Raw genomic sequence first — 27,245 nt, 5'->3', positions numbered from 1 at the left:
GCACTGACGCTGAGTGTCTTCCTGTCTCTGCAGGACTGACACCCAGACCCTGGTCCTAAGAAACGACAGCCCACTGCCCATGGCATGGCATCTCAGTGGGCTGGACGACCTTGGAGATGAGTTCTCTGCATCGCAAGGCAGGGGCATCGTTGGGCCCCGCACAGACTTTGAGGTGAAGCTGAATTTCAAGGCCGAGAAGATTGGCATCACAAATAAGATGATCCAACTAGAGGTGAGAGGGGCTTGGGCCTTCCTGGCAGAGCAGGGCAGAGCAAGCAGCCGTGTGCTCTTAGGGACAGAGTCAGGGAGAGCTGCACCTGACAGACACGGGGGTGCTGTGGCCCCAACTTCTGCCTCTGTGCTGGGTTGGCCGGGTGCCCAGGCTCTGCATCCGGAGCCTGTACCACAGCCACCTTGCTGCTGTGCAGGCTTGAAGGCTGTTGTTTGGTTGTACAGACCAGCATCCCCTCTGCACCCTTTCTGGGATTTTGTTCCCTGTGGTTTAGAGGCTGCATTTCAGCAAACATGCGAGGTGATTGACGAGGAGGGCGCTAATTGTCAATGCCACCTGCTCTGGGACACCTCGCATTTCTTGTGGTTGTGTTTACAGCCCTGGCCCTCTCAAGGGTGCTTTAGCAGCACCATTCCCTGCTGTGGGAGTGCAGAATTGGGCTGATAAGGTTTCCTACTGCAGCGGAATCCTGCCGGGGCAGCCTGAGATGAACAGGTTAAGAAAACTTGGGAGTCCCCAAACACTTGTCAAGCCAGGGAGGCCGTGGGGGAAGCAGCTGGCAGAGACAAGGACTTAGAGGCTGTCTTCCAAAAGAATGGTCTAAGCAGTGTTTGTTTCTTGCTGCCTCAGGTTTCAGATACAGAAAACATCCTGGGCATTGTTCAGGCTGAAACCATCAAAGTCTCTGTGGAGGTCTACGATGTTAATCTGAGCATCAACATGCCTGAAGGTCAGTGGATGCCTCCCAGACAACACAGTCCAGATGCATTTTACTACCTTGGCAGGTGGGCAACCAAAGCCCTTGGGAGGGGATGGCATAGCAGGCAAGGGTGGCACAGATCCATAAAGCACAGACCTTGCAAGCTGCGTGAAGTAAAGCACTGTCAGGGCACCAACAGCCTTGAGTCTCTCCCGTCTGAACTTGGAAATGTGCAGCTTCACGTGCAGATTGCATTTGGTGCTTTGAAACAACAGTCATCTGAACAGGCAGTTGGCTCAGCAGAGCACATAAAGTAGCTGGATTTGTGCTTGGAAGCAAGGAAATGGAAACCAAGCTGCTTGGCTTCTACCCTGCAGATACTGGAGTGAGAAGAGAAAGGGCAGCCAAGTAGCTAGAGAACACTTCTGAGAAGGGACACTTGCTGAAGAGGGTTTTGTGCCATCCAAGAACTCCAACTGTGTAGCTTGTGAGCTGGTGTGCTCTGCAGCAGCTCACAAATATTCACCACTTCTTACCTCGCTCTGTGGGTTTTCTGCAGGTCCAGATGGCAGCTTGGAATTTGGAACCATTAATGTCCTGGATAATAAGCAGCAAGTCCTGAGTCTGCAGAACAAAGGCTTATATGACATTGAGTACAGGTGAGTCCAGCTGCCTGGTGCTGAGCTTTTCCTCAGGCTCCCAGGCCTGCGTTCTCCCTCTGTCCATGGCTAGAACCTGTTCCCATGCTGCTCCCTTTTCTTTTTTTTCTGGTCCTGTGCAAAGTGCTGGCTGTGCTGGTGGCACCTGTGCTTTCAACTGCAGAGGTCTTCATTCTTTCCCTTTCTCCACAGTTTCAAGCTGACCACTGGAAGTGCCAAGAGGGGTGACTTGGAATCTCCCTTCACTGTCCGGCCGCAGGGGGCTGTGCTGAAAGCCTCCCGGCCACCTGTGAAAGTTGAGGTCCTCTTCCACCCCACGACTGAAGTGTTTCTTGAGAGCAAACCCATCCTGCTCTGCCAGGTGAGCTGCCTGGGCCCGGCTGTGTTAGCACAGTGTGTCTTGGGAGCATAAGCAGGAGAGGTGTCTTGTGCAAAGCAGGCTTTAGCTGGGGCATCCTCTCTCCTACACACACAAACAGAGACTTCCAAAACCATTTGGGAGGCTTCATAAGAGAGCTGGAAATCTGGCTCTGGAAGAGGCCTTTAAAAAGGGAGGGTGAGCTGCTGGAGACCTGGGCTGGGGTCAGGGGACAGAGGTAGAGGCTGGCCTCTCTACTGTGTTTACCAGCCCCTCCTCTGGTTGCAGGTCATTGATCTCAAATCGGGTCAAGGAGGCGAGACCGTTGCCACCATCCCAGTGAGGGTGTCAGCGAGAGCTGTGTACAGCAAGTACAGCATCGAGCCTGCCTCGCCCATCGACTTCGGTGCCATGGTTAAGGGCACCAAGAAGAGCCAGGTCTTAATTGTGGAGAACAAAGGCGCCCTCAACTTCAAATTCCTCATCCACCAAGCACCTACACTGCAAAGGTAAGAGAAGACCTGCCCCAGCCGTTCTGTCTGAGGAGGCACCACCACACAGCTGGTTGTGTGACAGGCAGTGATGCCAATTTTATGCCCCCAATAAGGCACGGACGGAGTAACTGCTCAGAGACAAAGTTTGTAGCCTTTAAACAGGAGGTATGTTTTATTCACGGTGCCGGGAAGCAGCCAGGTCTCCCTGGGGAAACTGCTTCGATCCAGCAACTCACAGCTGGTCTTTTTATACAATTTTTGGCAAGTAATTGCATCATACATCATGAATATGCATAATATTCTGACATACATTTTTAATATTCATAACAGGTGGAGTCTAGGCGGAGTTAGAGGTGTGGTCTTCAATTTGGGGAGAATCTGGGAGGGTCGTTCCTGTTCTTCAGCCTCATGAGTCCCCGGCCCTCCTCCCATCACCATCACGAACTTCTGTGAACTTTCCTACTTTGGCTACCTTTCTAGCTTATTTGGCGGAGGTTCCTGATATCTTGGCAAGGATGCCTGGGTTTTAGCTCATCCTCTTTCCTTATCAGCCTTTGTTTTCATTCTATATACCAATTTTAGCCTCTTAGTTCCTTCTGTTTTCCTGAGTACATATGTTTCTGTTCTTTTGTGTCAATGTATCCTGCATTCTTTAATGAGTTATGGCCTCTGCTGTCTCTAAGACTACATTCTTTGTGCTTCTGCTTAAATCTATATTCTGAATTTAACTCTCTGCTTTTCGTATGGTTATATAACAATTGCTCTCTAGGCCTTGCCTGGCTTCAGCAGCCAGACCTGGGTTATTGTCCATTTGGATTGCTGGCTTGGAAAGAGGGAGCAAAACAACACCTCAGTATCCCCGTGTGTGGGACAAAGCTGGTGACAGAGCTGCTCTGTCCATGAGCTGCAGCAATGGGTGCTGCAGGCAGCTCCCCGGGGGCCATCGAGAGCAGGAAGGCTTTCCTGCATGGGGAGGAAGGCCAGCTTTAGCCTCAGACAAAGGCAGGGGAGCTCAGCATGACAGATGTCTCTGCTTTCTCCTCTCAGTTCACAGCAAGAGGAATCTGCCCCCTCGGTCAGGGAAAGAAAACGCTCCACACAGGTGGGTGGCTCCTGCTCCTGCCCAGCGTGTGCTGCTGCAGGGGATGGGGGAGGATGCAGCTGTGCCCAGGCTGGGGGTAGGACAAGGTCTGTGGGATGGAGAGTCCATTATCTGCTCAGTTCCACTGACAGTCCCATGCTCTGGCTCTGACCTGCAGTTGTGGGGTCAAGAGAGGGGAGCAGGTCCTGTGTTTGGTGGCTGCTAGCCAGCACAGATCTGGGAACACCACAGGAGCAAACTGTCCCCATCTGAACTCCCAATCCATAGAGCACTGACAGCTCTGCTTTTTCTTCTTCCCAATCCCCTCCCTCTCTCCCGGCATTTCTCTCAGTCCTTTCTGCTCTCCTGTACCCCTGGAGGTTGAAGGATCCCAGCTACCACCTTCATTCTCTTCACCCCAACTCCTTTCTCTCTGCCACTCGGGACAGACGTGCAGCTCCTCCTGGCTTGTTCATCTCATCCTGGGGCTGCCTTTGCGCTGTGGAGTCATCCTTCCCTGCCCTGCCACTGGGTGCTCGGGCCCAGCTGGAGGCCAAGGCGTGGCATCCTCCTTGCTGGGGGTGTTCAGGGCACGGCTGTTGGGCATCAGCCTGTCCTGGTGCTCTTTCTGCAGGCTCAGCTCACTGCAGGCGTGTTCACGGTGTCCCCTTGCTCCGGCTCCGTCGGTCCTGAGGGCCAGCAGAAGATCACAGTGGATTGCAACACAGGAGCAGAGGGGAAATGCGAGGAGCAGCTGTACATTGACATCAGCAACAGAGACCCCAAGGACAATCCCCTCGGCATTCCCTTTACCCTGACTGCCGAGTCCTGCCTCCCAGGTACGTGCTGTCCACAGGTTGCCGTGGGCAGTCCTGCTGCTGATCAGCACCTAAACTTGCTACTTGGATAGAGAGGCACCCTGGTCCTGAAGTCCCACCTTAAAATCCTCAGAGGCTGCAGTCCTTTTCAAGTCCACCAGTGGGGAGAGGCTGGGAGGGATGTGTGGAAGCATAAAAGGAAAGCAATGCCCTTTAAGACTGAGGTTGACTGAGCTCCATCCTCACTGACTGAGCTCTCTCATCCAAGGCTGGGTTTTGCAGTCACCTGGACAGAAAGGGCTTATCAAGCCTTCTGAGAGGCCAACTGGGTCCAGGTGAATTCAGCAAAGAGGTTCTCCAGCCTCAGCCCTTCCTCTGGTCTGTCTGCAGCGCTTGTTGAAGACGTCACGTCCATCTTTGAGCAGTACCCGATCCACAGCAATGTCAATCTCCGCCAGACGTTACAGTCGGTGCAAGGCCAACGGTGTGTTCATCAGAGATGATAACAAATTCATCTTCACCAAAGTTCAGGTTGGGCAACGGGCCACGGCTCGCTTCAAGATCTCTAATGGCAGCAGTGTCCCATGTGATGTGGTCCTCTCCATCAAAGCCTTGCCTGGAGAGGTAAGAACAAGAGGCCAAGGTGAGCGCTGCTCTCTAAAGGCCATGTGAGAGCCTGCCTTGTTCTCCAGAGTCATTGCGGTCTCTGACCCAGCTGGACCAGTCCAGCTCAGTGCAGGTCGAACTGCAGGGCAGAGCAGCAATGCCAGGGGGGCACTTGCATTGAATTCCACATCTCTCAAGCAAATTTTGGCTCACGCTTCTGGGTCTTTGGTGGGAATCCTTCTGAACATCTCTCGAAAGCACACTCAGAGAGGGGCTGTTACAGACCGATGGGGCAGAGCTCAAAGCAGAGCATTTCCTGGCTTTTCCTTCTCTTGAAAGGCCAGTCCGGGGTTATTTGAGGGGTTTCTGTGCCATCCCAACCTCCCACATGTGCTGGGGTGGCTGCCCAGCCCTCAAAGCAAGCTTTTGCTCGCCTGGGTATTGGCGCAAGGTCAGCATCCCCTGGCATGGAGGGAGCCTGCCCAGGGAAGCATGAAGCAAGACAGGCTGTCTGGGGCTGTTCCCAGGGATGCATCTAGGAATGTACTGGGTCACATTGAAAGATGTGACACTAACACTGCACTGTGGGTTCCCCCCAAGCCTCACAGCCTCATCAGCAACATCTTCAAATTGGATCCTGTCGAGATGAGCATTCCTGGCTTATCCCACGCCTTTGCTACAGTGACCTTCACTCCAGAACAAAAGGAGGACTACCAGTGCACCTTCACAGCTTCCCTTGTTAGCCCAAAAAGGTAGTGACCCCGTGAAGTACTGGGGGGACCGTTCTGGTAGCTGCCTCTTCTCTTGGTGCCTCTAATGCTTTCAGTGCCCTTAGGCAGAGTACCTGGCATGAGATGATCTAGGAGGCATTAAGCATTAGGCAGAGCAGAGCAGGAAAATGAGGAGGATACTTCAGGCTGTGTGAGGGACTCTGAAGAGAGGGCCTCAGGTAGCCAGCTGGAAGTTACTGACAAGTGCAACAGCTGAGCTGGGGCTTTCCAAGGACAAATGCTCAGATGAAGCAGTTTCTGTGCCAGCAAGTCAAGATTTCCTCCTTATTTGTGTAAAAGGAAGTGGTCCTGTGTGGTTTCCAGGCATACATTAAGCTATTTTTTTATCAGGGGAGTGACTGGAGCTCTTATCAAAGAGAAGCCCAGTTCCTCTCCCTGGCACCTGTGTACTGGGGCTCTGACCTGCCCTTCCCCAAGCCTTTCGTGGCTGAACTGGAACAGGGAAGTCAGCTTTCTGCCCTAACAAGCAATTCCTTCTTTAGGATCCTTGGAAATAACCTTTACTGACGGTGGTGTTGATTTGGTTTTCCCTTCTTGCTTTTGTACTGTTCTCATGGTGTGCTTTTGCTTGTTGCATGTCTCCTATCACTGCAGCCAGAGGATTTGCCACGTCTCATCTGGTGCCTCGTTATTTATCTGCTGTACGGCATGATTCAAATGAGGGAAATTATTTAGAACTGTTATTCTGGAAGGCTCTGGCTGAAATGGTTTCTGTGCCTCTCCAGCAGCTCCGTGAAGATGAAACCCCAAGAGCTGACCTTCACTGTCAGTGGAGAGGGGCACGTGCCTCAGGTGACAGTCGAGTGCCCGGGCCTTCGGAGTAAGAGAGGAACCCCTGTGCTGCGCTTCAGGAGGCTCCTGCTGGGGGATTCACAGACACTCCCCCTGGTCCTTCGTAACAATGGCACCGTACCCACCCAGGTAAGGACCTGCTTGGGGAATGCTCTGGGCTGGGAACAAGTGCTTGTCCTGTGGAGGAAAGGTCCCAAAAAATGTGATTTTCTGTCCAGTCTTTCCTTGTCAGTTGAACACAAGACAAGAAAGGTGGTGGGGTGTTTTTCCCCCGTCTCCCAGCTCACATTTTGTTCTCATGTGGGTGTGGGTGACGTCCCAGTTCCATGAGATTGCATTTGATACTGGTTGACTCCATTTTAATTAAACTTAGTTGTGGTTCTGTTACATTCTGCTCGTGACTGACTGTCCTGTTTGGCTCTATGTCAGTTCTATCCATATGCTTCTGAATACCCTTTTTTCCCTGTGTGACTTCACGTAACCTTTGTGCTGGGCGCTGTGTTTGAGGTGGGGAGGTGGTCTGGGTTCCCCGTGCTGGACCAGCGGCCGTACGGGCTCAACCCCCGTGCCAGCCTCTCCTCACACCAATGTCATTGTGCTCCGTGTTCCCTTTTCTCAGTTTACAGTTCATATCATGGATGACCAGGGAGTTTTCTTCCTGAAAAGCACGCAGTCCGCACTCCGTGCCTTCCACACTGCAGACATGGAAAAGGACTCCACTGGAAAAGGTAAATTCATTAACTGTGCAGCGTGATCATTCACAGAGGGAAAAGGTGTGCCCTGTTCTTGGCTTGTCTAAGCAGCAGCCACATGTTGGACATAGTTTCTTTCCTTGGTCTCTTTGTCCCCCGAGCTTTTCTTGTGGACTCCTTGCAGGGTTTCCTCCTAGCAAGTTGTAGGAAGTTTTTCTGTTCTTCGAGACACGGTGGGTTGAGCTGTGGGGGACTATCACCACCTCAGTGGACTGGCTGAGGTCTTTGCTGCGTGTGGGAAGGTACCAGCCTGAAGGGAGGCAGCCCTTGAGCACACAAGCCAGCCAGCAGAAGCCAAAACCGCTCCTTGGCTCAGCCTTCTGTATGGCAGGAGCTGGCTGGAAGCAGATGGAATGAGGGCTGGGCGTTAACCTGAGGTTAAGCCGCTTAAGTGGTGATATGTGTGATGGTGGCATAGTCTTGTGAACACAGGAAGAGGGTCTGGAACCACTGGTGGGAGAACCTGTGCTTAGAAGCAACTGATTCCAACCTCTTATTCCTCGTATAGCCCAGGGAAATATTTCCTCTGTACAGCTCTATCACTTAACTCTGATTCCCATTGCCGTGCAGCCAAGAAGCCTTACCTGCTCCTGGAACACGGGCAATCAGCAGAGTTTGACGTGTTTTTCAAACCCACCCTGGCCCAACGTCTGAAAGGGAAGATCCGTGTGCCAGTGTCAGGCAACAGTGAGATCGACATAGAGCTGGTGGGTGAAGGCCACAATGATGCCTTCACCCTTGATAACCTCCCTGGACTAGCAGAAGACAGCCAGGGGAGCAATGCTGAGGGCAATCTGGAGGACGACATCATTGAGGGTAAGAGAGGAGAGGCTGCCAAGGTAGAGCGAGGAAGAGGAAAATGTCTGGTCATGCGTGTCCTCTCTCTAGCCAGGGCTGGGCTGTCACCCACTGGACTTGGGGGCCTGTGAGCTTGCCAGCCATGCACACAGAGCAGTGTGTGCTGTGCTGCTTGTCGCTGGGCACAGGCACAGCCACGGGCTTGGGGACCTCCCAGAGGGAGGGAGGGAGGCTTGGAGGAAGGAAGAGCTGAACATACACGTGTCTCTGAAAGTGAGGGGGGCGGATGGACATCACTGCATGCTGAGGTCTCTTGCTCTTCTTCTTCACAGCTGTCAGAGCGAATCACATAAAGTTTGGGGAGTGTGCAGTCAGGGAGCTCTGCAACAAGACCTTCACAGTCACCAACCGCAGCAAGGAGGAGGTGATGCGGTTTGAGTGTCTGCTGGCAGATGCCCCGTTCCAGTTCTCCCCCAAGGTGAGCTGGGACAGCCCTGCCTTTCTCAGTGGCTCAGGCCCTTTCCTGGTGTTCCTGGGAGCTGGCAGGGAGTCACCACATACCAGTGAGAGCCCGTTCCAGTGCCATGCAGGAGATGCAATCCCTGTCTTTGCTGGGGCAGGGCTGTCAGCCCAGCAGAAAAGGCTCCGCGTTCTGGGAGGTGGCACCTTCTGTTCATATTTTGCTCTGTCAAATCTCACATAAATCCTCACTGAGGTGCTGATTCCCAGCACAGCTGCTCGCCATATCAGTCCCTTTTGCTGTCAGTGCTGCCCTTGCCAGTGATTCCAGTTTGGTCTTGACTCTCTGGTTCTCCCTAGGTGGGACACCTCCAGCCTGGCTGTGCCAAGAATATCAGAGTGACCTTGAAATCCAAGGTCCCGGTCACCGTCAAAAGGCACTCTGTGAACTGTAAGGTGGCCAAGATCAAATACCAGCTGCCACCAGAGGAGGTTTGCGACTGGGACGACAGAATGCGCAGTGAGAAGTGGGAGGATACCACCGAGAGACTCCCGGGAGCCCGCTGGCCTTTGAAGCGGAGGGTAAGAAGCACAGCAGAAAAAGCTCACCGAGCTGCTGCAAAAGGACCTGCTGACAGCAGCAGAGCACCAGCGCTGCTGGCAGAGCAGCTCCTGCCTCCCCTGGGCATTGGCTCCAGCCGGGAGGTTCACCAGCAGTGCCTTTTGGGGAGAGGCGGATGCGCAGTGAGCGGGTGGGCTCACACCACAGGGGGAAGCCTTTGGGCAAGAGACCTTTATCCACACGCAAACTGCCGGTCTGTGCCACGAGCCGAGTGTTGCAGCCCGTGTTGAGTGGGAGGTCACGTTTGATTTTATCCCATTTGACAGTCTCTTCATCTGATTTGGTGCCTTGTCACCCACAAGGAGTTAATTCCACTGCATTCTGTCTCTTGTTCCGAAGGGGAGAGCAGCACAAGTGCTCTTGTGCATACACCAGTGAGCTCTGAGCTCTGCCTACACCGACACCAGAGATTTTGGTTGTGGCCTCTGTATTGTGGGGGATATCTCATTATGGAGCAGCCCAGGCCCTGTGTGATAGTACGCAGGAGTCTGGAGAAGCATCATCTCCAGAAAGTCTTGCTTTTTCTGTCATTATTGCCAAACACACTTATCTTGGTGAAGGTTCTTTCTGAGTTTCTGAATCATTGTGAGTCCTGTAAACCCAACTTCCCCATCAGGGCATCAGCAGTTGGAGACTTTCCCAGTGAGATCATTCACATCCCAAAATGCCCACAGCCAGCTCCCACCCCACATGTGCCATCTGGAGAGCACTTTCTCCTAAGACAAGAAGGAAAAAGTTCTTTCTAGGACTAGTCAGTCTTGGGCTTCTCCATCCACAGGGCTCCAGCAGGGGAACTTAATCCTAATGTCGAGACCTGCTGGATTTATAGGGGACCAGGGAAAAGGTCAGAGGCTCTCCAGGGTTGAAGCACAGGGACTGACAGCTGACCATAGTCCCCAGGGGTGTATTAATAGCCGTGGTGGTGACTGCTTTGATCAGTGGGTAGAAACCAATGCTGTAGTACACCAGTCCAATTTTGTCATCTTTCCAGGCAAAGAAACCTGAATGTCCTTTCTATGCGGCCAAGTTTGGAGGCCCAAAGGTTTCCCTGCTCAGCCTGGCTTTCTGGGCTCTGCTCAGTGATTCTTCCCTCCTCTGCCTGCAGGTGGTCAAGGCAGTCCCGGAACCACCTCACACCATCGTGGAGAGGAGCAGCCACGAGGTCGAGCTTGTCCTCAGTGCTCGGGTTGACTACGCCGAGTTCAAACTGGACACGGTCGAGGTTCAACTGAAGCAGACTGAGCTCTTCCAGACAGAGATAAGCACGTGAGTGCTGGGCACCGTGTTGGCCCTTTCCTCCTAAACTTGCAGACTTTGAAATACTTTGTTTGGGCCACCCAGGGCAGCAATTCTGAACGTGGCAGAGTTGCCTGGGGAAGGTGGTACCAGGAGCCCACCAGACAGTGTTACTTTAGTACTTGCTTTTTATTCCTCCTCCTTGTTTTTCAGTTTCCAGATGTCCAATACAGGGAATGTAGCCCTGAAATACTGCTGGGTGGAGACTCTGGAGGAGGAAATACCATCAAAGAGTTCTGGAAGGCCGTTCTCGTCCACTCAGACACGTAAGTGTTTGGCTCTGGGTGGTGCCTGGGCCATTTCAGTTGGTAGCTGAGGGCCTGGGGAGAAGACCCTGCCACTTCACCCCAAAATATTAATTGCTTTTTCATCCCTGTCCACTTCCCAGCTGCAGCTGGAGAGTTTTCTCCTTCCCCCCTGTCTGCCTTTTAGCCCCTCCTGTTCTTGCTCTGCCACTTGTGCTCTGCACAGGAGCTGAGCTGGGCTCCAGGGACAGCCATGTGCTGGGTCAGGACTGGGAAGGGGGGCATCAGGGCACCTCTTTGGGAAGTCTCTGAGACTGGGAAAAACCAGGGTGGAACAAGTGAGCTGCCCTGCAGCCGCTGTCTGGATGCAGTTCCCCACTCCAGGGCAAATGCAAAGTCACTGTCTAAAACCAAGCCTCCTGCCCCGGCACGGGAGTGTGTGCTGCAGGTGGAGACCCTGCTCCCAGCTGCTCTGTCTCCTGCTGAAAGTACTTGGCCAGAGGCACTCCAAGTGCATCCCAGCTCTCTTCTATCCACCTGCAGCAGGAGGCAGAGTTGTTGGGAACAAAGGATTTTGTCTTTGAAAGATGTCTTCTTTCCTCCTGCAGGTGATTTCTTGTCCTCTACTGCTGAGGATCTCTGGGAAGGGAATTGTGCAAGGCTGGTGCAGCAGGCATTGCCGCTCGAGTCAACTCAGCCCCAGCCAACTCAACCCCAGCCAAGTCTGCACCTTAGCTCCTCCCTGGAATTCTCTCCAACTCCCGTCAAGTACCCACCACTGTTCTCCATCGAGCCCCACTGCGGTACCATCCCTGCTGGCCAGAATCAGATTTTCCGTGTGAAATTCTTCCCGACGCGTGTGGGGGAATTTAAGGCCGAAATGCTGTGCAGGTAGGAAATGTCCATGTGCTTTCCAATCCATACTCCTGGTGGGTATCACAGGACGGGCCATTGGGTGCACCCTCCCTGCTCAAGCAGGGTCATCCCAGAGCACATGGCACAGGATTGTGTCCAGAGGGTTCTGGAATACCTGCAGTGAGGGAGACTCCACACCCTCTCTGGACAACCTGTCACCTGCACAGGAAAGAAGTTCTTCCCCATGTTCAGGTGGAAGGTGTTTTGCATCAGGTTCTGCCCATTGCCTCTTGTCCTGTTGATGGGCAGCACCAAGCAGAGCCTGCTCCATCCTCTGACACCCTCCCTTCAGTCCCTCTGACTGGGGTGGGTGAGCGTGCAGCCCTGGCGACAGCCAGCCCCAGAGAGGCAGCAGGAACACACAGCATACAGGAGCACAGAGAGATGATCATCTGGCCAAGGCCAGATGTCTGTGGAGATGTCTGTGGATCTGTGTGGAGACAATGGGAAAAGACACTGTATGAAACACTAAGCTCCTGCCCGGCTTCAAAATCTGGAATGGGAGATCCAGAACGGCTGTCAAGGGGCCAGCCAGTCCCTAGCTATGCTTCCTTATGGGGCAAGCACAGCCTCCTTCTCTACCTGGAACCCCGTGTGCTACAGTTGGTCCCCAGGCCCATAACTGGTTGTGATTCTGCCCTTCCACCTCTGCTGCCTCCATGGCAGGCAGTGCAGTTCTGTTTCATTTGCTGCTCGCTACTTACCTGGAGAGAGGATGTGACACTGTGTGCTCTGTGAGGAGACAGGCGAGTGGCTGGCTGGCTGGAAATGTTCATCTGGCTAATACCAGTCCCTTTCTTCCTAGACTTCTTAATCTGAAGCCATCTCAGGAGAGCCCACGGGTGTTTGTGATGGGGAAAGGCTGTTTGCCGAAGGCTGATCTGAAACGCTTTACATCACTGCAAAAAGGTGAAACCCAGAGCAGCAAACCCAAGAAGAAGGTGCAGCAGTCAGCAAAACTAGAGTGACACCATTTGTGTCATGGCTTCTCCTGCTCGTGGTTTCCCAGCCTTCAGCAGAGACCTCCCCAGCTACTCTTCAAGCCCCAACACCCATCTCTACCTCATCTGTGTACTACCTAATAAACTGTGTCTCAACGCACAAGTTTTCTCACTGTTACTCTTCCAGTTCTCTCCCACCTCCCCGGGAGGGGAGTGAGCAGGTGTCCGTGTGGTGCTTGGTTGGGAGCTGGGGCTCAGCCATCTCCAGGAAAGCAGCTGTGATCAGACATCACCCCCATTGCTCCACAGCCTGCTCTGCTCTCTTAGGAATTCCCATTCCTCGGCCTTTGTGTCATGGGTGGGGTAGTGAAGTGTCCCTTTGGTCACACCAGGAACTCTGCACGACTAATGTGGGAGCAGCACTGACTGTACCAAGAACTCCAGTTGCTTGGCTAAAGGCTGGGGTGAGCATCTGCAGCTGCTGCAGAAGCAGGCATTCCATCAGCAAATGTGCAGCTGACACCAAGCTGGGGGTGTGCTGATGTGCTGGAAGGCAGGAGGGCTCTGCAGAGGGACCTGGCCAAGCTGGATCCATGGGCTGATTGCAAGGGGATGAGGGTCAAGCAGGCCAAGGGCCGGGTCCTGCCCTTTGGCCACAAGAAGCCCCGTCAGCCCCCCGGGCTGGGGCCAGAGTGGCTGGAGAGCAGGCAGGCAGAAAGGGAGCTGGGAGTGGGGATGGACAGGAAGCTGAAGAGGAGGCAGAGTGTGGCCAGGTGGCCAAGAGGGCCAATGGATGGTGGCCTGGCTGAGGAAGAGTGTGGCAGCAGGAGCAGGGAAGGGATTGTTGGGCTGGACTGAGCGCTGGTGAGGCCACCCCTGGAGTGCTGTGTCCAGCTCTGGGCCCCTGAGTTGAGGAAGGCCCTGGAGGGGCTGGAGCAGGAGCAGAGAAGAGCAGCGAGGCTGGGGAAGGGAGTGGAGCACAAGTGGTGTGAGGAGAGGCTGAGGGAGCTGGGGGTGTTGAGGCTGGAGAAGAGGAGGCTCAGGGGAGACCTCCTGACTCTCTGCAAGTCCCTGCCAGGAGGGTGTAGCCAGGTGGGGGTGGGGCTGTTCTGCCAGGAAGCAGCAGTAGGACAAGAGGGCTGGGTCTGGAGCTGTGCCAGGGGAGGTTTAGGTTGGATATTAGGAAGGAATTTTTTCGGGAGAGAGTAATCAGGCCTTGGAATGGGCTGGGCAGGGAGGAGGTGGAGTCAGCGTCCCTGGAGGTGTTGAATGTTGCGGACGACGGGAAAGTATCACACGATCACAGTATTGATCATGACTAATCCAACTTTATTGCTGTAAGCTCCATGCTTATAAAGGTTAATAATTAGGCTCATTAATATTCCAAATACAAGCTCATCATTGGCTCCTAATTACCTACGTTATATTTGCGCAAATGCTGCCTCTTTCTCATGGCTATAGTTACTTTATTTACTATTTGCTACTTTCTCTACCTTTCCCATCCTGTTGCTCTAATTTTTCTATCACGTATGCAGTTTCTTAAACAATACAGCTTCACAGCAGACAATGCAGCCTTGCAGTTTCTTAGACAAAGCAGTTTCACAAACACACTAATCAGTGACCTTCTAATAGTTTTCTTGCTTTAGCGTGAGACCAGCGGTATAGAATCTTTAATGTGTCCTCTCTCTACCAACCAGGTTTCTGCAATATCTTCTACACTTCCCCCGCTCTGTTTAGATAATGTTAAAAACACGTCACTCATTGCCTTTGTTAGCATGCTTTGAATGCATTTAAAAGCACAAGGAACAATGCATAAAGCAGCCAGCAGTATTAGTAAAAGCGAAATTGCTTGTTTAGTGATCTCCGCAAGCCATGGTCCTAAACCTAATTTTGCTAGCCATCCCCTAATGGGATCTTTTTGAACTTCAAAGTCATTCAGGTGACTTTGCATTAGCAGGGCTCGAGACATTCACAGCAGCTCGAGTCCACTTGGCAGGTATCCAAAGAGGTCCCTGTGGTGAAGAAACACAAAGATAACCTCTTCCCCAATAGAGTACTTTTGCTGGATCTTGCCAAATTCCTGTACGTGGATCTTTAAATCTGACCCACACCTCTTCAGGTTTCTCTGTATCCTGTTTTAATGTATAATGAATTGTTACAGGAGGATCTTTTTGATTTCCAAAAATGCATAAATGATTCAGGACAAACAGTACCTTGCTTAACCTTTTCTTAATATCAATAATGTTTTTATGTTTTTCAAGATACATTTTTAGTGTGTAATGAGCTCTTTCTATGATTGCTTGTCCTGTGGGAGAGTGAGCAATACCTGTGCGGTGAGTGATTTTCCACTTTTTCAAAAATTGGCCTACTCTAGTACCCACATAGGCAGGTCCATTGTCTGTTTTTATCTGTTGTGGTTTCCCCATCACAGCAAAACATTCACACAAATGTCTTTCTACTTGTAAAGCTTTTTCTCCTGTTTGAGCTGTAGCCCACATAAAATGACTATATGTGTCAATACACACATGTATATATTTAAATCTTCCAAAAGGTGCATAATGTGTAACATCCATTTGCCAGATTTCATTACTCTTTAACCCTCTGGGATTTACTCCCATACCCAATCCTACACCACCATTATGATTGCTACATGTTGGACAGGATCGAACAATATTTTTAGCATCATTTAAGGTGATGTCATACATTCTTTTTAGTCCTCTGGCATTTTGATGATATTGTTCATGATCTTTCTGTGCTTTGGTAAATTCTTCCTCATCCTCTGTAGCCATAGAAACTAATCTGTCTGCCCTAGCATTTCCTTCACCCAACCCAATGTCCCATTTATGGCTTCGTACATGTATGACAGCATAGTCATGATCTCTGTTTGTTACTGCCAACCATAATTGACAAAATAACTGAAAGAGCCTCTTATTCGGGACTTCTTTAATTAGGGCCCCTTCTATCCGATTAACTACTCCTGCTACATAGAATGAGTCAGTAACAATATTAAGGGGTCTATCCATGCTAGCCAGTGCTCTGACCACTGCTAACAACTCTAAAGTTTGTAATGAATCTGTAGGTTCTCCTGTTAAAATTTCATGCTTCCATTCTCCTTTCTCTAACCAGGTTAGGGCAGCAGTGTGAGATTTTTTGCCAGCGTCTGTGTAAACTGTTTGTGCATGTGGAATTGGTTGTTCCTGTTTTTTAGGTTTCAGTATCCATTGCCAAGAACCAATCCATGCTGTAGGGACATTGTGCAGTCTACTGGTAATTATGGGACATGTCAGTCCTAATAATGCTTCTTGAAGACCCTCATTAGTACATAGGTACCAATCAAGATCATTTTTCTGCATTGGTAATCGTATACGTGCAGGCTCTTGAGCATCAATTTGTAACACACGCTCTCGACCCTTTTTTATCAGGGCTGCCAACATTTCAATTTTTTGTAAAAGTGTTTTAGGCTGTTGTATGCTAGTTGATAACCATTCTAAAACCCCTATATCCTCCCCCGTTTCTGTTTGTGATTGTGTAATAGCACCCAAAATGTATCGTTTGTCAGCCCAAAAGGTAAGTTCTAAAGGTAATTCCCATTGTCTTCTCCGAACACGGCCCTGAGTGACACAATCTAAAATTTGTTGGAGTATGAGTTGTTGGTGCTTTGTGACAGTAATTTTGGTTGTTGGGTCTGTTCCTTTTAATAGGGGTCGCAATTCAGCTAAAAGGTCAGCAGGGATTCCCACAACAGGGCGTAACCACTGTAAATCCCCAAGAAGTTTTTGTGCATCATTCACAGTGCGCAATTTTGATTGAAATACCAATTTCTGTGGGATAACAGCATGTCGAGAGATAGTCCACCCCAAATATCTCCATGGTTCTGTCGTTTGAATTTTTTCATCTGCTATTATTAACTTATATTGTTCCAAATGTCTGCGAATTATTTGTATTTGTTCGGGTACAAACTCCTCAGGCTGGCAAAACAAAATATCATCCATATAGTGATAGATTATGCAGTCAGGCCATCTTCTTCGCAAGGTTTGTAAGGCAGTATCCACATATAGTTGACACAAAGTTGGACTGTTCCTCATCCCTTGTGGTAATACTGTCCATTCAAATCGTTGGTCAGGTCTTTCTCTGTTAATAGCAGGTAATGTAAAAGCAAAACGTTTAGTATCCCGAGGGTGCAATTGAATTGTAAAGAAACAATCCTTTAAGTCTACAATCAGTAAGGACCAATCCATGGGAAGCATTGCGGGATTTGGTAGTCCAGGCTGTAAAGCCCCCATGGCTTCCATTTGTGAGTTAACTGCTCTTAGATCATGCAATAATTGATATTTTCCAGACTTTTTCTTTATTACAAATATAGGTGTATTCCAGGGACTAGTAGAAAGTTTTAAGTGTCCTTGATCAATTTGTTCTTGTACTAATTCATGAGCAGCTTCTAAGCTTTCCCGTTTTAAAGGCCATTGCTTAACCCATACTGGAGTATCAACAATCCAAGTAATAGGAATTGGGAAAGACCAAGCAATGGCTATTCCCCCAAAGGGTAATCATTGGAGAGTTTCATCCCAATTTGTGTCAAAACATCTCTCCCGATTAAGCATTGTACTGTTGGTGGAAGCTGCACAACAGACAGGACAGCACTGGCCACACGACCTTCCACCTCGATGTTCACAGTAGGAGTCCGCATAGCAATTGAGGCACCCCCAATGCCAGTCACAGTTGTAGTAGCAGGTTGCAGAGGCCAGTGTCTAGGCCAACAATGAGGAGCTATTATACTGGAATCAGCTCCTGAATCTAGTAAAGCATCCAGTGTTTTTGTTTGATCTTTCCATATAATTGTAACTTTATGTTTTGGCCTCTCACTTAAATCCAGTGTCAGTAAGGTAAGTCCCCTTGTAGAACCAAATCCACGATCTCCACGTTGCATCAGTTGTCGGTCGTTGGTTAAAGGTTTTGCTAACTGTGGCAGGGGTATTAATTGAGCAATACGTTGTCCTTTAGGAATCCTTAAAGGTGGAAAAATAGTATATGCCATAACCATTATCTGTCCAGTGTAGTCAGCATCAATTAATCCAGGCAGCACAAATAATCCAGCAAGGCTAGCCGACGATCTGCCAATCAACAGTGCCCCAAATGCTTGTTTATTTATTACCAAAGGCCCGTAGATACCAGTAGGAATCTTTTGAGGTTGGGTGGATAGCAAAGTGACCTCTAGTGTCGTGGCCAGATCCAATCCGAGGCTACCGGCTGTGGCAGGTTGTAATCCGAAAGCATTGGCTGAGGCTGTGGTTGTGGCAGGTTGCAGCTGTTCTCCTGTCCGTAAATTCCTGTTGCTCGGCACTCCCTTCTGAAGTGTTTAGTAGCTCCGCATCGATAACACTTTGATCGAGTTTTTCCATCTGTGGAGTTATTAGCCTTTCCCTGGAGGGGTGCAAGAGCTGCTAACACTTGAATTTGGGAATTTTGAGCCTGTTCTTTAAGCTCCTTAACTAAGTCCTGAGTCTGTTCTTTAAGCCCTTTAGTAAAATCCTGAATAGCATTGACTAAAAATGCATTCTCTCCTGTTGGTATTTGCAATACTTTGTCTAATAATTCTTCTATAGTCCAATAAGGACCCAATGTATTTATTACTTGTTTAACCATTGAGTTAGCATTTTGCAAAACACACTGCTTTAGCATGGTTCCCTTCACATAATCTGGGACCCCAGCTTTTGTGATAGCGGCTGTTAACTTGTCAACGTATTCACCAAAAGATTCATTCCTTCCCTGTTTTAAGCTCATATATAATGGCACTCCCCCTGGCTCCTTGACCCTATTTAATGCTTTCCTTACAAGGTCCATGGCCTCTCTAATTTTATCTGCCCCAATGTGTACTTGTGCTTCGGTTCGTGAATATGGACCTGTTCCCATTAGTTCGTCTGCTGTAACGCCGTGTAAAGGATCCCGCGGTTGCCTGATCACAGCAACACTTTCATTAACATATGCTTGCCAATAAGCATTAAACAAAAGTTGCTGATGTTCTGTAAGTATCATTCTCGAAATGGAACGGAGATCTGAGGGTAGTAAAAGTTGAGTGGCCCAGAAATAATCTAACATTTGTTTAACAGGTTCTCCATGCAAACCAAATTCACTTACAGTGCTCCGCAGTTGTGCCAAAAGTTTCCAATCTAATGGAGTTATAGTGGCATTTAGCCCTCCCCCTGGCATTTGATTATAAATAACTGGAAATGCCATGCCCTCTGCCCCCTGCAATTCTTCTGACAGGCAATGTTTAGCAATCGCTGCCCATGTATCTCTCCTCTCCTTGGCTATGGCCCCCGCCGGGTCAGTGCTTGCCCCAGGGACAGGCATCACAGCATCTAAAGCAGGAGGAGGGGGTGCTGGTGGCTCCAGCAATGGATCAGCGTTATTGCTTAAAGGTTCTGCAGGGGCAGGAGGGTCAGGAGGGGTTGCAGAAGGGGGAGCCGTATTTTCATTAGGAGGGGGGGCAGACGGCTGTGCTGGGAGCATAACTGATTGAAATGCAGGGGGGGTAGGGGAAATAGAGAACCAATCTCTGTTGTGTTCCTGCATACCTCGAGCTTGCTCAGCAGCTCGTTTCTCTGCCTCATGTTGTAACAATGTATCATTCACAGCTTTCCAAAACTTTCCCAGCTTTTTTGCAACTTTATCCTCTTCTAGAATGGCCTCACATATTTTATCTCCAAACTTTCGCCACTCTTCTAAAGAATGCACGGTATGCGGGTTGATAAAACACCCTTTTGCATACCCAAAAGCAAGCAATCCTGGTAATTCCTTTTTTAAATCTATATCTTTAATACCCTTTTTCTGCAAAAATTCAGAAAATAAACTATATGCTGCTTCCCTTTCCATTTTTTCCCTATTTTTAGCGCGCTCTTGCAGCCTCCAGGGTCCGGCAGCACGTACGGTGGAACTCGTCCCAAGTGACGCTTTAAGGATCCGAAGTTGCAGTTGCCCACTTTTTGATCCGGGTCCGAAGTCGCAAATTCTGCCAACTTTTTGACCAGTTCCAGGTCCAAGTCACTCCTCAATTTGACTTTTTGAGCAGCCTTCGCTGCTAAGGCTCCGACACTATGCCATCCCAACCGTGGATTCCCCCGTTTCTTTAAATTATCACGTCGGAGGTCACCATTTGTTGCGGACGACGGGAAAGTATCACACGATCACAGTATTGATCATGACTAATCCAACTTTATTGCTGTAAGCTCCATGCTTATAAAGGTTAATAATTAGGCTCATTAATATTCCAAATACAAGCTCATCATTGGCTCCTAATTACCTAAGTTACATTTGCGCAAATGCTGCCTCTTTCTCATGGCTATAGTTACTTTATTTACTATTTGCTACTTTCTCTACCTTTCCCATCCTGTTGCTCTAATTTTTCTATCACGTATGCAGTTTCTTAAACAATACAGCTTCACAGCAGACAATGCAGCCTTGCAGTTTCTTAGACAAAGCAGTTTCACAAACACACTAATCAGTGACCTTCTAATAGTTTTCTTGCTTTAGCGTGGGACCAGCGGTATAGAATCTTTAATGTGTCCTCTCTCTACCAACCAGGTTTCTGCAATATCTTCTACAGGTCGGACCCGGGGCGGCAACCCCCATCCCGGGCTTCAGCACCGAGGCGGCCCCTGCCCCGTCCCGGGCTCCTCCGTCGCGGCTGCCGGTGGGGCGAGGAGAGGAGGAGCCGCCCGCAGCCAACACCGGCGGGACCCCTCCCCGCCTCCCACCCCCTCTCCCTCCGAGAGCAGGCGATCCCATCTTGCCGTTCCCGAGCCCAGACTCTCTTCAACCCACTAGCAGCAGCGCTCCAAGCACACCCCCAGTGACACAAAACTTTATTCCACCGCCCCTGACACGGAATAGCTGCCACAGGCACTCTTCGGGGCAGAGCTGTGCCGAGAAAAATCCAGCAGGCGTTTGTGTGGCTTCAGCCCCAGCCCCTCCTGCCCGGCAGCTCTCAGCGGGAGATCACCAACTGCAGCTTCCCCAGGCAGCTTCACAGCCGCAGCCCCCGGCCGCCATCCAGCATGGTCAAACAAAGGAGGCGGGGAATTCCCAGCTTCCAACCACACCGGACCGACAGCGAGACCTCCTGCCTTCCCTAGGGATGCCCAGCAGGACAGGATGACGTCATCGGGACCCCCTCCCTGCCCGGCGCCGGGGACGGGACAACCTCTGCCCTGCAGCTCCAGCTCCCCCCGCTTCTTCCTACATCGTGCCGCGACAGGCAAGGACACCCACAGCTTCAGAACACCTTCACCACCGAGCATCACAGACTCACTCCCCTAACGGACAGGATTTCCCCCGCCTCTCACAGCGTGGATCTAGCTGTGACTGACTCAGCAGCACCAGGCTCACCAAACAGTTTTCCAGCTACAAACCATTCACAATCCTTAACAACATTTAACAAGTTTTCTCCCAATAATCCATTTTCAAATATGTCAAATAATTTTAACAATTCTGCTTCTCCTTTTAACCCTTTTCTTTCTTCCACAGGAACCAACCATACCAATAATTGTAATGATATAAATAACGTTCCTAGTCATGTTAATGGTTTAAATTTATTGCAGGCATATCCAGTGTTTTATAATCCAGGTGCACCCCCGGTATGGGACCCCTTAGCCATACCCCTTCTCAAGGATGCAAAAAAGGCAGTAACAACTTATGGTTTAAATTCAGCATATGCAATGGGAATTTTGTCGTCTTTATTCTCAGCCTTTGTACTAACTCCAAATGATTTAAAAGATATAATGAGATCCTTGCTAAATAAGGTGCAAATAACATTGTTTTTAGATGAATGGAAAGCTTTAATTAGAAAGGATGCTCATGAAACTCGTACCACTACACGTAGACCTATAGAAACTACCACACAAATGCTTTTTGGTGAGGGTCCATATGCTGCAAATACAGATCAGGCCCAAATTCCCAAACAAGACTTAATTGCTACCAGAAATATGGCATTACAGGCACTACAATCAGTAGCTGATGCCTCTCAAACAACTCCACCTTTCAATAATGTAACTCAAAAGCCTGATGAATCTTTTATTGACTTTGCAGAACGATTAAAAGAATCTATAGAAAAACAAATCAATGTGAAAGAAGCACAAGATGCCCTATTCCTGAAGCTAGCTATCTCCAATTCAAATGCACAGTGTCAGTAGATACTCAGAAACCTTCATGACCCTACCCCCATGGATATGGAAAAGGCTTGTAAAGATATTAGCCCTGATGACAAATTGGCAGATAGCCTGGTCCAAGCTCAGGTGTCAATGTCTAACCAATTAGCTGAAGCTAATATACAATTAGGCAACCAAATTGCTGAGGCAACTCAGCAGATGGCAGAAAAAATGACCCAAGCCTTAGCAGCAGCCCTAGACCCCTCCAAAATAATATGCCATAATTGCAAATGTCCAGGTCATATAAAAGCTAACTGCCCACCATTTCAAAACCCCAATTCTCAAAAAACCATTCGTCCAGGCCTTTGCCCCAGATGTAAAAGAGGGCTACACTGGGCTCTAGACTGTCGATCTCTATTTGACAGAGATGGAAACCCACTCTCACCCAGGCCTCCTCCCAGAACACAGAATTTGGGAAACGGCTTGGTGAGCGCTTAGAGCAGCACGTGGACATAAAAAGCTGCTTTAAGCAATCTAATCTACCCCCTCAAACAGTTCCCAACAAAAACCCCAAACAGGTGCCTTTAAATTGGAGCTAGCAACTTCAAAACCTCAAACCTTAGAAAAAACAGAGTATCACACTGTGTTATTGGCTTCTGCTTCTTCTCAGGTTTCAGATTTTAAAGGGAAATGTGTTATCACAGGAACAGATTCTGCAACTGCATTAGGCATTACTGTGTTACCTATGGTTATGAGTCTCCAAGATCCTAAAGTTGTGTCTGTTGTAATTAAACCTAACTTTGTACCCCCAGTGATTAATCCAGAGGATCAAATAGCACAGGTCATACCCATAGAGGAAGGAACCCAGGATGAACAGGGAATTTGCATAAATTGGGCTCAAAAGGTTCCTCTTGACAGACCTATAATAGAATGTACTCTTCTCTCTCCTAATTCAGGCCAACACAAATCTGTGTCTGTCTTACTGGACACGGGCCGGACATTTCCATAATCTCTGCCAAAGATTGGCCCAGCACCTGGGGTACAACAAGGCCAGCTGTCGACATCCAGGGAGTAGGAGGATCCAAAATTCCTGTCCAGAGCATTTTGCCACTTCTGGTCCAAGGCCCACAGGGTAAGGTAGCTTCATCTAAGCCTTTTATATTGGACATTCCACTAACCTTGTGGGGCAGAGATGTAATAACACAGTGGGGAATTATCTTATCCATTCCAAATTTGTGATTGTGGCCACTGGAGAGCCGCAGGCACCACCTCTCACATGGACATCAAACACACCAGTGTGGATAAACCAGTGGCCCCTCAGAGGAGAGAAATTGTGGCAAATTCATAATTTGGTAAAAGAACAATTGGACAAAACCAGATTAGTCCCCACAACCACTCCATGGAATTTTCCTATTTTCACAATCAAAAAATCATCTGGGAGATGGAGGTTATTACATGATTTACGAGAAGCCAATAATATCATAGAGCTGATGGGAGCCCTCCAAGCTGGGCTACCCTCCCCTGCCATGCTCCCAGCAGACTGGCCACTTGTTATTTTAGACATTAAAGACTGTTTTTTTAATATCTACCTCCATCTAATGATACACACAAATTTGCATTTTCTGTTCCAGCTCTTAATGCAGCTGAACCCTCCAAACGTCTCAGTTGGCTCACATTGCCACAAGGGATGAAAAGCAGTCCCACTATATGTCAACCTGTGGTGTCCAATATAATTGAACCAGTTTGATCTCAGTTTCCTGAAGCTATCATTTTTCATTACATGGACGACCTATTGATCAGTGCCCCTAATACTGACAAATTGACATTGGTACATAAGTCCGTGAAAAAAACCCTGAGTAATCATGGGTTAGAAATAGCCCCAGAAAAAGAACAAAGAATTTCCCCGTGGAAGTACCTTGGTCTGATAATTGAAGAGAGAACATTTAGGCCTCAAGCAGTAACCCTGCCCACCAAAATAAAACCACTAAACGATCTGCAGTCTCTTTTGGGAAATCTCAATTGGATACGATCCTTTTCTGGTTTCTCAACAGTTTTTTTAGCTCCTTTGTTTCAGCTCCTTAAGGGAGAAGCAGAACTAACTTCTCCTCCTCACTTGACACCAGAAGCAGAAAATATTATTGAAGTGATCAACCAAAACATTTCAGAACAACAGGTAAACAGGAGAGTAGAAGGATTACCTACTGCATTGCTAATCTTTCGTGGACCAAAACAGCCTTTTGCTGTAATAGGACAATTAGACTCAAAACCCAAAAAATTTCTTTTGTGGGAATGGGTATTTCTCAGTCACCAGTTTTCAAAGACAATTGTTACTGTGCCTGAAATGCTTGCAAAAGTCTGTCACAAAGGCAAACTCTGAATGTTAGAACTGTCAGGGAAAGACCCAGATTTTCTTTATGTTCCACTGTCCAAATCTCAACTGTGTTATCATGATTTACATCTGTTTGATTTTCAACTGGTTATGTCAGATTTTACAGGCAAACTGATAACCCATCTACCAGCAATTCCTTTTCTGCAGTTTCTTTCCATCTCTCAACCCAGACTGAGAAATAACTTTTCTACTAGCCCTTTGAAGAAAGCTGTGACAGCCTTCACAGACGGCTCAGGGAGGTCCAGTAATGCAGTGGTAGCCTGGTTTGAAAAAGGAGAATGGAAAACAGATGTTCATCAAGTTGAAGGCTCATCTCAGATTGCTGAACTCTCAGCCGTGGTAAGAGCGTTCCAACTTTTTCCACAGCCTCTGAATTTGGTATCAGATTCTGCCTATGTTGTAGGAGTTGTGAGTTGCATAGAAAATAGTTATTTAAAAGATTTGAACAATCAAAAGTTGTTTACCCTGTGTAAAACATTGTTACTGGTAATCCAACAGAGGAAACATCCTTTCTATATCACTCACATTAGATCACATACATGCCTCCCAGGCCCACTTACAGAAGGGAAGGCTGTGGCAGATAAAGCAGCAAATTCAGCTTTCCCAGTTAACACAGTACCTACACCTAACAATTTTGAAAAAGCAAAAATTTCTCATAACTTTTTCCACCAAAATTCTACATCATTGAAAAAAATGTTTCAGTTATCTACCTCTCAAGCCAAAGCCATTGTGTCTGCGTGTCCAGACTGTCAGTTGGTAACTCCAGTGAGATCTGAAGGAGTTAATCCAAGAGGCCTTAGCCCCTTAGATCTCTGGCAATCAGATGTGACACATGTACCACGATTTGGCAGGTTGAAGTATGTACATGTATCAGTGGACACTTGCTCAGGACTCATTGTTGCCACTGCACATACAGGAGAAAAAGCTAAAGATGTTAAAAGACATTTTTTCTCAGCATTTGCCATAATGGGCATTCCAAAACAAATTAAAACAGATAATGCCCCGGCATACATTTCTGCTTCCCTTAAAGAATTTTTCAATATGTGGGGAATAGTTCACACCACTGGCATTCCTCACTCTCCACAGGGCCAAGCGATAGTAGAGAGAACTCACAAATCCTTAAAAGATATGCTGAAAAAACAAGAAAAAACAACTGTGGGTCTCTCTCCATCAGAATGTTTAAACAAGGCATTGTATGTCCTCAATTTTTTAAATAGGCTGCATGAGGATGTCTCACCTGTTGGACATCATTTTGGAGCTGGAAAATTAAAAACGGGGGAAGCTGAGGTAAAATACAAGGATATCCTGACAGGAGAATGGCTTGGTCCGGTCCCTCTAATTGTTTGGGGGAGAGGACATGCTTGTGTCTCCACAGGAGCAGGTCCAAGATGGATACCGTCCAGACTAGTGAGGATCCACCAAGAAGTTTCCCTCCCAGCTCAACCAGCAGCAGATCCAGCACCAGCAGATTCAGCACCAGCTACAGGAAGCGATCCCCCATCAGCATCACTTTCGGGATAATCCTGGTTTTGTGTGCAGCATAACACCAGCAAATCAGAAAGACCTAACGTCAGGAGCCCTTGCCACACCTCCTCCAACAATTCCAAATTGGGTAATGCTTCCTGGTCAAAATGTTTGGCTAAACCTGGCACAATCACTAAATACTGACTCTATCTGTCTCTCTACCTTAGATCCCTCTCACCCTTTTAAGACCTGTCTGGTAGGAATCCCCTGGACACCCAGAGAATGGGGTGATTTTAGAAATCAGTATATCCCCTGCTGTGATGACCATGATCAGTTTAAAAATCCGTTCTTAGATTGTCTCACAAGACCAGCAAAAACTTCACATGACAGACAGACATTTAGCTATCAGTGGCAGAGACCTGAGGAATTAGAAATCTTGGGGAGTATCATATCTCCTCTCTGTTTTTGATTCATTCACAACAAATATGTTGCCCCTCCTGAATTAATTAATATCACCTCTTATGGACCTTATTCCAACTTCAGTTTTTGGTGCAAGGAAGAGGTTCCTTACCAGATACATGCTACCCCTGATTCAGTTATTCTTCCAAAAGGAGTCTTTTTAATTTCTGGAATATGATTCCCAGATTAGCTGCTGGAGGCCCCTGCACATTTGGAAAATTAACACTGTACAATCCAGCTACCCTTATGAAATCTTTACCTGTAAGTCCTCCCAAAAATCGTGCAAAAAGAAACAGTAACCTCCAAACAACCTCACCCTTCCCACGTCATAGAGTGCGCAGGCAATTCCAAGGTTTACACCCACCTCTTAACTTCTATCCATCACAACCAAAACCACCTTCTCCACCTAAGGCAGTGCAGGTCCCTGTGGCTGCAGCACCCCCACCTCCAGTTGAAGAACATCCCTTAGCAAAATTGCAGTCCTTGAGTGAATTCACAGCAGAATGCAATTCTAACGTGCTTTTTTGGTCCGACACCGCAAACATTCTAAGTGGTCTGCTTCCAGTTGTCAGCTCCACAAAAGCCTTAATGCTCCTTACCAGAATGGGATGTTGGCTTGCAAAAGAAGCTGATGCCACCAGTGCTGCCCTTGATGATCTATTTCAAGATACCCAAACCAATAAGAAGGCCTTGTTACAAAATCGTGCTGCAATAGATTTTCTCCTTCTAGTAAATGGCCATCGGTGTCAGGAGTTTGAAGGCCTCTGCTGCCTCAACTTCTCTGATCACTCCCAATCTATCCACTCCCAGATTAATCAGCTTAAATCCTTAGTTCATGAAATCAAGCAAGCTGATCCTCTGACTTTTGATGACTTTTTCAACTGGCTGCCCTTCAAAGGCCTCTCTTCCACTATTAAGAAAATTATTGTAGTTATCGTACTAGGACTTTCTGTAGTGTTTCTCTTTACGTGTGTCTTTCGATGCTTGCTCAGTTGTGCCAGAACCTCTCAATCATTTAAAGCATATCCAGCTTTAGGAAACAGAAAAGGAGGAGCTGTGGCAATGGATTTGCCATATGCAGGATGGAAGAAGTCCTGTCAGAGATGGACTAGTGAAGAAAAAGAAGAAAACAGTACAAATGTTATAGAAACAGAAGGTTTTAATGTGGTTTAAACATGTTTCAAAATGGCCTTTTGTATTTTCTGCAAGGTTACTGTTTCTTCTTCCCGAC

General features: G+C 48.5%; 4 protein-coding genes and 1 long non-coding RNA gene across 9 annotated transcripts in view; 4 read left to right on the top strand and 1 right to left on the bottom strand.

Moving 5' to 3' along the window:
• Nucleotides 1–27,245, bottom strand: part of LOC135404848 (kelch-like protein 10) — a 130,431-nt gene that overhangs the window by 15,289 nt on the left and 87,897 nt on the right.
• The window catches only part of LOC135406301 (hydrocephalus-inducing protein-like), a 116,401-nt gene that overhangs the window by 4,208 nt on the left and 84,948 nt on the right, over nt 1–27,245 (top strand). The gene's annotated exons all lie outside the window — the stretch shown is intronic.
• Nucleotides 42–6,650, top strand: LOC135406076 (hydrocephalus-inducing protein homolog). 5 transcript variants are annotated; one of them, XM_064640631.1, is made up of 10 exons: nt 42–232; nt 863–962; nt 1,492–1,591; nt 1,784–1,952; nt 2,238–2,387; nt 3,491–3,545; nt 4,159–4,363; nt 4,733–4,966; nt 5,549–5,700; nt 6,468–6,650. In XM_064640631.1, the coding sequence occupies exons 1-7, from the start codon at nt 80–82 to the stop codon at nt 4,215–4,217; spliced, it is 786 nt and encodes a 261-aa protein (XP_064496701.1). In that variant the 5' UTR covers nt 42–79; the 3' UTR covers nt 4,218–4,363; nt 4,733–4,966; nt 5,549–5,700; nt 6,468–6,650. The 5 variants fall into 5 exon arrangements, with proteins under 5 accessions (XP_064496701.1, XP_064496700.1, XP_064496702.1 ...); XM_064640630.1 differs by having other exon boundaries at nt 6,465–6,650; XM_064640632.1 differs by lacking the exon at nt 6,468–6,650 and adding an exon at nt 6,334–6,451.
• Nucleotides 6,736–12,722, top strand: LOC135406021 (hydrocephalus-inducing protein homolog). Its single transcript, XM_064640547.1, has 8 exons — nt 6,736–7,259; nt 7,854–8,099; nt 8,414–8,559; nt 8,901–9,122; nt 10,268–10,428; nt 10,612–10,724; nt 11,312–11,594; nt 12,424–12,722. The coding sequence occupies exons 1-8, from the start codon at nt 7,166–7,168 to the stop codon at nt 12,584–12,586; spliced, it is 1,428 nt and encodes a 475-aa protein (XP_064496617.1). The 5' UTR covers nt 6,736–7,165; the 3' UTR covers nt 12,587–12,722.
• Nucleotides 22,689–25,684, top strand: LOC135406193 (uncharacterized). The gene is made up of 3 exons (XR_010426210.1): nt 22,689–22,834; nt 24,286–24,430; nt 25,467–25,684. It is a non-coding gene; the product is annotated as an uncharacterized LOC135406193 (long non-coding RNA).

Source organism: Pseudopipra pipra, chromosome W (assembly GCF_036250125.1).
Source record: "Pseudopipra pipra isolate bDixPip1 chromosome W, bDixPip1.hap1, whole genome shotgun sequence".
Taxonomy (NCBI): Eukaryota; Metazoa; Chordata; class Aves; order Passeriformes; family Pipridae; genus Pseudopipra; species Pseudopipra pipra.
Note: the sequence above shows the minus strand (reverse complement) of the source record. Positions and strands in the feature narration are given on the sequence as shown.